The following is a 12,872-nucleotide window of genomic DNA, read 5'->3' on the forward strand; positions in this document are numbered from 1 at the left end:
TCCTGTACGTACTTAACTCCAGTGACCCATGATCCCCATGGACCATGCCATACTTGTTTATATGGCTTCATAGAAAGAGCACTGGATTAGGAAACTTAGGTTTTAAACCCACCTCTGCTCCTGTCCTGGTAGATGACCCTGGGCAAGCCACATCCTTCTATGCCTCAGTTTCCTCATATGTAAAATGCAAATTATAACACGTTTGTAATGGGCTTAATGATATGCGGGATCAGAGTGTTAGATAAGAACTAGTGATCATTATTATTTTATTATTAAATATACAACCCCCCCACCCCCATCTACATAGTGCAAATGTGATCACACGATCCAAAGCCACCCCATCTTCCTGTCTCCTTTCCAATTCCCCCGTCAAAACCACACTTCACATCCCTGTGGTTTGAAAAGGAAGGAGGGGGGGGAAAATTAAAGATGCTTTTTTCACTGCCTTTTCAAATCTCAAAGCAGCAAAAAACTGCAAAGCCTATTTACAACTCCCCTATAAAAACGAGGCATCATCTGCAGTGAGTTTAGCAGTACCCCGCAGGGGAAAGATCAGAATAGAATGCTGCTCAGAGGTTGGCAATAGATGAATGAGACTACGATGAGAACGAGAGATGGTGTGGAGAAGTACAGCCCACGCATAAAGATCTCCCATACGTCAGGCCCCATGTGCCACAACTTTGACACTAGAACCATCCTGAGCCCTGGCATAGAGCAGCAGCCAGTGGGCACAATGTGAAGGGAGGCTGTAATCCTACAGGTGAGGGGTCGGCTGGCTGTGCACCCTCCTGCCTGGCCCCGCCACTGGCTTCTCTCGCTCCTCCCACAGCGTTACACCGTCACAGGTACAGATTTGCTTGGGATTCTCAAATAGCCCAGCAGAGCGGGCAATGATCCCACAGGCCAGCCTGAAAAGAAACAAGGAAAAAAGGATTAGCAGAGAAGTCACCCAGGACACCAGCCACTGCAGACTGAATGGGCTACCCCATGGCCTGGCCATTTGCCCAGTCAGATCACAGAATCACAGGGCTGGAAGGGACCTCAGGAGGTCATCTAGTCCAGCCCCTGCTACAAGCAGGATCAACCCCTACTAAGTCATCTCAGCCAGGACCTTGTCCAGCCGGGACTTAAAAACCTCAAGGGATGGAGAATCCACCACTTCTCTAGGCAACGCATTCCAATGCTTCACCACCCGCCTGGTGAAGTAGTTTTTCCTAATATCTAACCTACACCTCTCCCTCTTCAACTTCAGACTATTACTCCTTGTTCTGCCATCTGACACCACTGAGAACAGTTTCTCACCCTCCTTTTTAGAGCTCCTCTTCAGGAAGTTGAAGGCTGCTATTAAATCACCTCTAAGTCTTCTCTTCTGTAAACTAAACAAGCCCAAATCCCTCAGCCTATCCTCACAGGCCTTGTGCTCCAGACCCTTAATCATTTTTGTTGCCCTTCGCTGAACCTACTCCAGCAAATCCACATCCTTTTTATACTGGGGGACCCAAAACTGGACACAATGTTCCAAATATGGTCTCACCAGTGCCAAATAAAGAGGAATAACTACTTCTCTAGATCTGCTCGAAATGCTCCTCCTAATGCACCCTAGTATACTGTTAGCCTTCTTGGCTACAAGGGCACACTGTTTACTCATATACAGCCTTTCATCCACCATAACCCCTAGGTCCCTTTCCATCGTACTGTTGCTGAGCCAGTAGGTCCCCAGCCTGTAACAATGCTTGGGATTCTTCCGCCCCAGGTGCAGGACTCTACACTTCTCCTTATTGAACCACATCAGATTTCTTTTGGCCCAGTCCTCCAATTTATCCAGGTCCCTCTGGATTCTCTCTCTACCCTCCAACGTATCTACCTCTCCTCCTAGTTTTGTGTCATCTGCAAACTTGCTGAGGGTGCAATCCAGTCCAGATGTCCAGTCCAGGCAAGGCCAGACATCTGACTCCTTATAATGCAAGATGTGAGCTATACCAAGACAATAAAGAGGCATTAACCAGTCCTTGCCTATACCCACTAATGCTACTCTTGCCTTGGGCCCCTTTGGCTGGCAGGCAGTTATTCTGAGCTCCTCAACTTCCCATAACTCCCCTGGGCCGAGCCATCCATCCTTCCATGCTCACAATAGATCCCACTGCTCCATACTGTTGCCTGGACTGATCATCAGCTTGACCCTAAATATTTGGGCCTGCAAGATGCTGCCTTGAGTTACTTCCCTGGCCCCTGCTTCCTCACCTCTCACCCGAATTCCCACAGACTTTAGAGAGCGGGTGGCCCCCACGGCCAAGGTCGTCTTCACCAGAATCCACCACCAGAGAGCGGCCAATGATGTCCCAAACCTAGGAAGTATCACAGCTTTTGGCCATCCCTTTTGTATGCATGCATCCCAGGTCCCCTAGCAGAAACCAGCACAGTCCTGGGACAGAACTTCAGCATGATGAACACAAGAGGCAGCATGCAGAGCTTGGAGAAGGGGTTTTGCCCCAGAGCCAGGGGGAGTGTAACTGGCTCTAAAAGAGCGCTCAGAGAACAATGCCTCACCACCACACTCAAGCTCCCCTTCACCTGTTGCTATCTCAGGCACTGCCCCCTCCCCAAGAGTTTGGATCCCGGACCCACTGCAGCAGGTGGCCCATCGCCCAGAATGGGGTGAGTCTGGAGGGAAGAGGAGACCCTACTCCTGCAACCCTCAGGAGAGCAGCTGACAGGTTTTGATTAGGGGAGGGGGATGCTGAGGCAGCCCCAAACTGCTGCATGCTCTTATTAACACCTCCTGCTTCAGGGTTCAGATTAGTCTAAGTATTAGAGACATGGATGAAGCCTTGAGCTTGGAGGCAGAACACCAATATCACACATCGGCTACTGTAGGAAGACTTTCCTCTGAAGTACCTGGTGCTGGGCCCCGTGGTAGAAGAAATACTGAGTCACATGGCCCTGGGGTCTGAGCTCCTAAAGCAGTGACTCTTGTCCCTATCATGTCACTAAGATCAAAAGTGCATAGTAGGATGCAGAAAAGGATCAGAATTCTAATCTATAGCAAGTGTCTGGAGCTCTAATATTAGAGAACCTGGAGCAGAGGAAGGGCATTATCCTTCCTGTTTCACAGCAGAACTCATGAATGGACCTGGAGTAAAGTTCTTTAGGGTGAGGTTATCCCATCAGTGCCTAATACCATTTTGAATGCCGCACCCTCTGAAGCAGGCAGGGGACAACTGCAGGGCCCAAACATAATTTTTTCAGGGTCAGTACAAACATGTAACCCAGACCCCATTCCACACAAATACCACAACTGGCAACCTGTGCCAGACCCCCTACAGCCTCTGGGCCCCAGTAAAGTATATCCGCCACCCCTATAGACAGGCTTTAGTCAGCTGTATAGATTCACTGTTCTGAACCATTGTAGTGATGCCTTTCTAAAAGGAACAGCAGGCTCTCTCCTTGTGTATCCTCACTCAGCAGCTCCCTGTGGTGTCTTCCCAACGACCCCTTGTGTGGCTCAGGGGACCCTCACTTTTAGCCGAGTGTCCTCCATCTGGAAGGCTGCTCTTCCATTTCTGTCTGCCAGCACATTTCCAAGGTCTCCAAGATGCTGTAACAGAGCAGCCACGTAATCAGACCTGAAAACTTTGACTTGAATTACAAAGACTGCACGAGCAGAGCGGAGTTTCTTCACATTCTTTTCTGGCTGAAAAAAAGTCAGCTTTTCAATCAAAATCACAATCTGGGTTGGAGTTTGCCGGAACTTTGACAAAAAATGGCCCCAAACCAGATGTTTAACTAAAAGTAGTTTTTGAAAACAGTCTTTTTTTTTTTTTTTACACTTTCATGGAAAGATTTTTGGGAAAATGTTTTTCAAAATTTGACATAAAACAGTAATTGGCATTTTCCAAGGAGCTGGATAAGTGACTCTGTGGGCTGTGATTAGGCAGTGGAAGCCACAAGTATTCCAGTTTGTTTTAAAGTCAGGCTGTGTCTGGCCCTGTGTGGCAAAGTGAGAGCCAGCACGCTAATCTGGGCATTCAAGTGGGGACCCCCAAGCAGTGTTTTCAAAGAGCTGCAGAGACAGGAATGTGGCAACCTGAGGCCTGGGAAGGTGCCTTTTCTAGGGGAGCTACAATATTTGAAGTCTTTGCTGTCTCTGGACCGGTGACTAACTTAGCATACTGGCTAACTTAACTGGCATGCTCTCTGTTGAGTCATCCCCTATGCCCCCTCCACGCCCCCTCCCCCAGCATCACACACTAGGATTAGCACTGACTGCCAAAGAGCACCCACTATCAAGCCACCCCTAAAGTGACTCAGCGGAGAGTGCCCTACTGAGCTGGTCCCCAGATCCATGCGGCACAGCACCCTTTCTATCAAACTGGGATGAACATGGACTGAGAGCACCTTCTCTCCTAGTCACTCACTCCTCTCCCTGCAGCACTGCACCTGCTAGCGCCACTCAAGGGGGGCTGGGGGGCTGGGGGGGGCCAGCATGGACTGAGAGCAGAATGCATGAACATGACCAAAACTCACCCGGTGTGCATCCTGTGGGCCCCCATGACACACCCCGTCTGGGTTGAAATGATCTCCACAGCTGTTTGGAAAACAAAAGAAGTCCCACATTCAAGCAACAGCCTCCGGAGAGATCTGGCCTGCTACCTACTCCACTCTACATTTCAACACAGGGTTGGAACGTGCACTGGCCAAAGGGGAAGGAGCCGAACGGGTAAACAGCCCTTATCCCTGTCCAGCTCATGTCCTCTTGCTGAGTCTGTCTAGGTGCCTCCTCCAGGTGCTCCCTAAATAAAGGTCAGTGGGCTAATGTCAGCAGGTCTAATACAGAGAGCACTGAGCCAGGAGCCCTGGGTTCTACTACAGGCTCTGCCATTGATCTCCAGAAGGTGACTCCCTTTGCTGTTCATTGCCTCCATCTTCCCACCTGTGAAATGGGTGTCTTGACACTAAATGCCATTAAGCTGGATGGCACCCTCTTCCCTTCGAAAACCCCAGCCTGACATACTGGACAGCAAAACCTCCCTGCAGGGGAAAAGTCTCTTACCTGTCACAGGAGTTTGTGATATCCCCAAATTCGTGAATGTGCAGTCCATGCAAACCTGACTCCAGGCCATCAATGGTCCCTTCAATGAGACACTTCTCTGGGGAGACCTGCAGGAATCTCACCACCCCTTGGACCAGGCTGGGGCCTGACATCATGGCCACAGCTGCACCGAGATTACCTAAAAGGGAGAGTAGTCAAGTGGACACAGACAGTGAAAGCTACCCACGTTCCCCTCCCAGCCAGGACACAGGGAAGCCCTTGCTGCCAGACAGCATAGCCAGCAGAGTGGCACCAGTGTGCAAGAACTCCCAGAGGAGAGTTGACAGACTGCTACACGGCACAGGCTGTTTAGGGAAGGGGACGATATTGGCCATTTGGCACAATGGAACTAGGGACTATTCTGTACTTTATGGTATGGCCCAGAGGACAGGGCACTAGCCTAGGCACTAGGAGACCCAGGTTCAAGTCCTTGCTCTGTCTCAGTTTCCCTGTGACACTGGGCAAGTCTCTTAGCCTTTCTGTCTCTCTGTCACCCACTGGTACAATAAGGATATTCAGAGCACAAATACAAACTTAGCATCTGTATCCACAAAAATGAGCCTCACATAACTGCACTAACACTCGTGGATGTGGATATCTGTGGCCTTGCAGGGCTCTCGGGGGTGATTGCTCTGCCTCCCAAGAAGGCTGTGAGGATAAATACAGTAAAGACTGTGAGGGGCCAAAATACCTCAGTGATGAGGCTCATAGAAGTAATTTTCACTAGACATAATGTAACATGGGCATCAAGACCAGAGGCACCCATCTGACATTGGAGCCCCTGCCATAGCATGCATTACATGCCCAGCCCTCCTTTCAAGTGCAGCATAGACAAACAGTCTCTGCTATAAAAAGCTCCCAGTGTACACAGACAAATACATGCCCAGAGGGGAAAGGATTTGCCCAATACCAGCAGCAAAGCCAGAAAAAGACAGAATGACAGAGAGGGATTGTCAGCTGCCACCTCCTGTTCCTTTCAGGCTGTGGCCCACACTCACTTGGCGCAATGCTCCCCATGCCCTTCAGCACAGCTCGGCGGCCTGTGCTCTCCAGCAGGTCCTTCACCTTCTCAGCACTCATGCTGGTTTCCACCAGTACACTCTGAGAGTCCAGCCGAATGTCCAGTACCTGGAGCCCTGTAGGAAACCCCCAGTATGGTGAGAACACCAGGAGTCTGCAACATTCGTCATGGGGAACGAGAGGGCTGGAGTATGTCTACCTGTTGATCCTTGCAGAGAGGCCTGCACCACATCCACGCAATCCTGGCAGTTCATCTGCACAGCAAACTCCAGCTGGTTGATCATTAGTAGGCATGCGAGACAGAATTCGTCACTGAAGCCAACACAATGCTCCACCTTGTGGGGCTTCATCCATGAACCCTACCCCACCCCAGAACAAGCCTGCAACACCTTTTTCTGAACAGGGCTCAAAAGAGAACAGGGTAAGTTCATAGCGCTTAGATCCATCAACGTCCATTAGCCAGACTGAGCAAGGATGGTATCCTTAGACTGGGTTTGCAAGAAACTGGGAATGAATCACTTGACGATTGCCTGTTCTGTTCATTCCCTCAAAAGCACCTATGACTAGCTGCTCTCAGCAGACAGGTTACTGAACTTGACAAAACTTTGGTCCGACCTATAATCAGGGCTTTTTTTCTGGTGGAATGCACCAGAACTGAGTTCCAGCACCTCTTTCCCCCTGCTCGGGGATCCTGCTGCTGACGTTGCCAGCAGGGCCCCATGTCCCAGCCAGCTCCCAGCTGCAGGGCTGTGGGGTGCCCCTGCCACCCAGCCAGGGATCCCATGGATAGCACTGCCAGCAGAGCTCTGCACCCCAGCCAGCTCCCAGCTGAATGGCTGTGGCGTCCCTCACCCCATTCCCTGACCGGGGAGCCCGCAGCTGAGGCTGCCAGCAGGACTTGAGTTCCGGCACCATTTCCTTTTTCCTCGAAAAAAAAGCACTGCCTACAATATTCGCTCCAGGACGGCCGTTTCCTGCCCTCTCCAAATGGCGTCCCACACGGAGGGAACTAAACCAACCACCTCAAACCCTACAGCTCCGCCATCCTCTCAATATCGCGTGCTTTGGATTTCCCACCTCCAGAACTTCCCCCCTCTCAAGCCCTCCCATGCAGGGACTCTGCACTGTGCCGCGCACACTCATCGCTCCACCCGCCAGCTGTGTGTGTTCACCCTGTTCAGTTCTCTGCTCGCCACCCCTTGCCCAGGGGACTTCGCACCAGAGGCGCATGTCCCCCACAAAGAAACTGACTCCCCCGCCCCCACGCCCTTCTCCTGCAGGCGCGCACCCAGGGGACGTGGCCTCCTGTCGTGCGCCTCGCTCGTGCCCCGGGGGCCCCGTCGCTCCACTATCTGGCGGGCTCCCGGCAGCTGGGAACTCGCAGGGCGGGAAGAGCCGGGACAAGCACGTTCCTGCCTCCCCGCCGCGGAGCCGCCTTACCCGGCGGCGGGAGCCGACTGCCTCCCCGGCTCCCGGCGTAGCCTCCATCGCTTGCTCTCGTCGGCCGCTCTGTCCGCCCGGACTCGTTTCCAGGGGACGCGCGTGCAGCCGCACTTCCGGCCGCCGGCCTGACTGGCGGAAGTGGTGAGAAGCATCCAAGTAGCCCCCCCCCGGAAGCGACGGGAAGGGAACGCACGGGGCAGTTCCGGTGCATTGTTACCATGGCTACGACTGCTCGCTGAGACGCCCGCCCGGCTCCAAGGCGGATCGGGGCTGCGCGGAGCCCGGCACGAGGCGCTGCTAGGAGCCCGCCCTGGTGCGTCTGCTATGCTCAGATTCGAGGGCGCCGGGCTCGGCGCTGGCTCCTCCAGGGATCTCTGCGCCTTGGAGGAGACGGAGGGAGTGACCCAGGCGCTGCAACAGCTCTACCAACGCATCCTGACCCCGCTCTCCCTCTTCCAGCCTCCTTCCAAGGAGCCCCAACGAGCCTCACAGCTCAGCCTCGCCCCGCCCCCACCACGCTTCCAGCTCCGCCGTACCCGGAAGGCAAGTCCGGCTCAGCTTCCCAGCACCCCAGACGCCAGCCACCCGCTCTCATCGCGTTCCCCCGAGGCTCCGGGCTCCACCTTCTCTGCCCCCCATTCCCTAGGCGCTCTGACCCAGATAATTGAAGAGCGCCTTTCCCGGGGCAGGGGGTCATTGGTCATCTCCAGCCAGGCCGGAAAGATCTTCAGGGAGATCATTCTGGCAGAGGTAAAATTTGCCTGGGAGGGTGCCAGCCCAGCCCTCAGCAGCTGCCAGAACAAGGAGCTCTACCAGCATTTAGTGTTATACATCACACTTGTCTCTGAACACCTCTTCTTCCATTATCTCCACCTGATGGAGCTTCACCAGAGCATGGCTGTCTTCACAGATTATGCCAACTTAACCCGCTTTGCAGCCCAGCTTTCTTTAGACTGCTCCCAACTCCTCAATATGGCTGCCGTCCAGCACCGGCTCATAGCAGAACTAAAGACTGCGCAAAGCCATTTTTTTCCTGACAGCGAGATAGCTCGGCCAGAGCAAAAACAGCCACCACAGCGAAGCCAGCGCTCAGCACGAAACGCTGTGGGCGCTCGCCTCGGCCTCACCATGAACTACTTCATCAAACTGACCCGGCCTCAGATCCAGACATTCAGGCAGAAAATAGCAAAGGACATAAAAGAACTTGAAGAGATACCCCCACTGGATTTAAGCAGAGTCTGTCATTTGATCCCAAATGTAGGGACTTTTGACAGCTACTTCAGCAACCTGCCCTGTGTAGCAGTGAGAACCCCTTGCTCTTGTACCCGTGCCTCAGATCAGGAAGACACAAAGCAGGTCAGGCCTGAGGCTGGCTCCATTTCCAAGAAAAGTCATTCAATGCCCAATATGAGACCTGGGAAACTCCTCTCAGATGAACTTGGGATCCATCTCCCCCCTCATCCTCTCACACCAAGAGTGCCCAGTCACCATATGGAGCCAGCAACCGATAGTCTTCAAGATTCTACAGTGATAGCCGAGGACCTCTGCAAGTTAGTTCAAGGTTCCTTCCTGAGACATAGTTTTAGAAAAGAGAGCAGCCAGGACCCTGAGTTGCCTCCCATCATTGGAGCATTGACTCGACACAGAGCCAATGAAACCAAACTCCATCAGCTTAAGGAAACAATGAGGTACCTGCAAGAAGAGGAGATATCTGAGCAGAAGCTGAGGGAGATGATAGTTTTTGCACCACCCACTCACCCTCAAGCTGCCACAGTGAACCTTCAAATACATGATATGGTAGCAAAGGCAGCTGACCTACAAGTGTCTGACAGAGTACTTGTCAACTCTGTGGCTATTCAGAGATATGGTCCTTTGTATAATGATCTTTTGGGAGAGATTGACAGTGCGACAGCAATCTACCTGGACGCAAACCTTTCAGCTGGAAAAGAGATCTCAGAACTTTACAAGGAACTGATAAAAATCATCCCAACAGAGCATCTGAGATTTGACCAAGGAACCTTCATAGAGCCTGCAGCTTTGAATGTGGACTTATCCAACAGCCTAGCTTCCTCCACACTGACCAAGAAGAAAAATGAGCAGGTGATCAATACAGAACTGAATAAGTTGTTGCCTACTGGACCATTCCACACCCAAAAAGTGGCTACCCCAGTGGAATCAAGCTTGCCCATTGTGATTGCCCGTAAACAAAAAACTACTTGGTATCACTGGTGGAAATCCTCCCTGAATGCCGATGACTACCTGAAATACATCTCTGCAAAGGAATCTGATTACCTACATGTGATCTTTCATTTGTACAATGAGGGGGAAGAGCTGCTTTTCATAGATGAAGCCGAGAAAAAACAGATAGAGGAAATACAGAGGGAAGTAAAACGGAAAGTGGAAGAGGTCCGCTCAAAGAGAGAGAAATATATGCCTGGGATGTGGAACACCAATACCATCATGCTTGGTGGGCTTGGGACTTTTGAGGACCTGGACCATAAGCCTGAAGACCTTAGGCTGCTGCAGAAGCGACTGGAGAGACTCTGGGCAGTTCTTCATTTCCCTGATAGGGAGAGGCTTGATATGGCAATTAAGTACAGCTCCAGCCAGTCTTGTGTACAGCTGCCAGCTATGCTTGAAGCCTGGGAAAAAGCAGCAAAGATTATCCAGGAACGGGAGCTCTTGCTAGTAGAGCTAGAGAAGTTTGAGCAAGCTGCTTCGGACCCAAACCGCTTCTTCAAAAGGAGCCTTGAGTCTTTTGCCACATGCGCATGGGAGTCAAAGACCAGAGGCTGCCTGTACGCAGCGATTGCTGAGCGTGACACTAACATCTGGATCATCCTGCACCAGATCAAGGAGAAGTTCCATGACACTGTGACCTTTAAGGGCCGCCCATACCTCGAGAAGATGCGGTGGGACAAAGTGGAGATGCTGTACTGGCTGCAGCAGAAACGCCGTGCTGCTGCTCTGGCACAAGAAAAAGGGAGAGAGGCAAGGTTTTGGAAACTGCCTCCATTGGCTCAGGTAGGCAGCAATGCAAGATTCTCTCCTCCATCTTAGTAATGTGCAAAAGAAAAGTTGCACCTCAGTTCTCTGATCCTGCCAGGCTAAAGTAAAGATCTTCTGTACAGTCACCCTGTGATGGAGAATCACCAGAAGAGGGTGAGAGAAGTACCAAACAAGAGCAGTAAATACATTACAAAGCCAGAGCAGTGAATTATTTCCTGGATCTATAACTGGCTGTAGCACCTGTTATTGACTCAGCATAGAACAGCATCACTCAGCTAGCCTTGTAGAAAAACTAGGGAGCAAAACTGGGCTCAGGGAGTCAGATGCCAGTGTTTGGAGTGCCCAAGGTGGACTGCAGCAGCCAAAAGAAGGAAGACTGAGCATTCTGTTAGGAGAGCCGGGGGATGAAGTTGTGCAGGAGCACAGAACTGGAATGGGCAGGAAGAGAACTTGCTAGAGTAAGCAGTAAGTGGGGGTGAGGGGGAGAAATGATGCAGGGAGTAAAAACAAACTAAGTCATTTTGGGTCACACACCCACTAGGTGGGGGTACAAAATCCTCAGCTTTGGCCAAACTGTTCCCACCAACAGTAGGATTCTAGTGCTAACTGTAACGGGAACCAAGTCAGGCCAGCACAGGATGCTTTGTGAACTCCAGCCTCTGGGCTGATGTTTTCTGAAGGGCCCACAATGGGAAGGAGGAATTTGGTCAGTATAAGAGAGGAGCTGGCTGGGATGCTTCAGTTTAAGTTATACAAAGAGTTGGACTAGATGATCCAGCTGAGCTTTTCTGGCCTTCATTGTAATTAACTTAATAAGCCTGGGCCCACCTAGCAGAAAGCTGTACAAAGGGAACCCACATCTCCTCAGTGCTGGGGGAATTGAAACTGGCAGTTGCATGGAGAAAGAGGAGTTAGGAGTCAGCCCAGATAAGCAGGTCTTTGAAGGAAGATTGAGCTACATCAAACCAAGGCATCTTCGCTTCTAAATGAGACACCTATAAAGCTTAATGCCCTTAAGTTCACTATCCACTTAATTCAGCTTTCCAAAGCATCCCTGTGTAGCCCAGCCCCGACCCCAGACAGCCAAAACCAGACTGCCTGAATATTTGGAAGTCACTCCAGTCCAATGTCCTCCACCACAAGATCATGCTCTGCAGTGAGGGTTCTTCCCAGACCCAATTTCACCTGCACAGTGTCAGGTGACTTTTCCAACAGCAAGAAATATAGGATGATAACCCCTCCATATCCTATTGAAAATTGCATATACACACACCTACTGCAAACTATTAAAGTCACCTGCAGGGACAGATTGAGCCTGGAAGACTATAGCCCCAAAAATGAATTTGTTCAACTTAAAACAGAGACCGTATTTCACCTTTAATGACAGCAATCCCTAGCTCTTATACAACACTATTCGTCAGTAGATCTCAGAACATTTTGGAAAGAAGATCAGTATAATCATCCCCCTTTTACAGAGATAAAAACAGGCACAGCGAGAAGTGATTTGCACAAGGTCACCCAGCAGGCCAGTGACTGTACTGGGACTAGAACCAGGTATCCCAAGTCCCAGTCAACCATTGTATCCACTAGGCCATGCTGTCTTGCTCCAGTGAGGTATCCACTGCAGCACAAAATCAGCACACAGCATCCACAACTGACGTGGCTGGAGAAGATCCCCACTGGCTCTCTCAGCAGATGGAAACTTGACTGCACTGGCATTACTAGAGGGAGACACTATTTCTGTTTCCCACAGTGCAGAGAAAGCAGTAGGAGTTCAGTCTCCCTTCCACAGCCAGGAAAACCTTTAAGTACCTGTTATAACTGCCTGTTTCTCACCACGCGCCATAGGAGCGTCTCACATTTATAGATCAAGCTCACAGAAGCTGGCCAGGCCAGCCAACTGCTTGGGTGCTCAGCTCAGTAGCTTCTGTGTGCACCTGCACAGCCCAGCCATAAGTCATATCTATGCTGAATACCACACAACCAATAGCTCAGCAGCATTGATAAAGGTCTGGACAGTACATGGCTAAAGGGAAACTCCAGGAGTTCCAAAAGGGATCTAGTTGTCCTGCATCGGAGGATCAACCTCTTACTCTTTAGATCAAGAGAGAATGGCTCAGGAAGACAGCTTATGTCATCATTGCAGGATTCCTTGGCCCTTCCTTTGCTACTAATCTCTATGAGAGACTGGATACTAAGCTAGAGGGATTCACTCATTGATATATTGTGTCTTTATAATCTTATGAAGTAATCAGAGACAGGAAAGGGGAAATATACATACACGAGAAGGATGAGCCTGGCATAGACAGTC

General features: G+C 51.0%; 2 protein-coding genes across 4 annotated transcripts; one reads left to right on the forward strand and one right to left on the reverse strand.

The window, feature by feature from the left end:
- Positions 1-218: 218 nt before the first annotated feature.
- On the reverse strand, positions 219-7,664 carry CCS (copper chaperone for superoxide dismutase). Of its 3 annotated transcripts, XM_075005774.1 has the most exons (8): positions 7,550-7,664; positions 6,309-6,381; positions 6,088-6,225; positions 5,051-5,228; positions 4,525-4,585; positions 3,518-3,595; positions 2,242-2,345; positions 221-908 (listed from the first exon to the last, which is right to left on the reverse strand). In XM_075005774.1, exons 1-8 carry the CDS (start codon positions 7,595-7,597, stop codon positions 755-757), a joined length of 834 nt encoding a protein of 277 aa, XP_074861875.1. In that variant the 5' UTR covers positions 7,598-7,664; the 3' UTR covers positions 221-754. The 3 variants fall into 3 exon arrangements, with proteins under 3 accessions (XP_074861874.1, XP_074861875.1, XP_074861876.1); XM_075005773.1 differs by lacking the exon at positions 7,550-7,664 and having other exon boundaries at positions 219-908; positions 6,309-7,531; XM_075005775.1 differs by lacking the exons at positions 2,242-2,345; positions 7,550-7,664 and adding an exon at positions 1,865-1,974 and having other exon boundaries at positions 788-908; positions 6,309-7,534.
- Positions 7,665-8,413: 749 nt separating this feature from the next.
- Positions 8,414-10,736, forward strand: CCDC87 (coiled-coil domain containing 87). Its single transcript, XM_075005756.1, has one exon. The coding sequence runs from the start codon at positions 8,429-8,431 to the stop codon at positions 10,610-10,612; it is 2,184 nt and encodes a 727-aa protein (XP_074861857.1). The 5' UTR covers positions 8,414-8,428; the 3' UTR covers positions 10,613-10,736.
- Positions 10,737-12,872: the final 2,136 nt, after the last annotated feature.

The sequence above is a fragment of the Carettochelys insculpta genome, chromosome 11 (assembly GCF_033958435.1).
Source record: "Carettochelys insculpta isolate YL-2023 chromosome 11, ASM3395843v1, whole genome shotgun sequence".
In the NCBI taxonomy this organism is placed as follows: Eukaryota; Metazoa; Chordata; order Testudines; family Carettochelyidae; genus Carettochelys; species Carettochelys insculpta.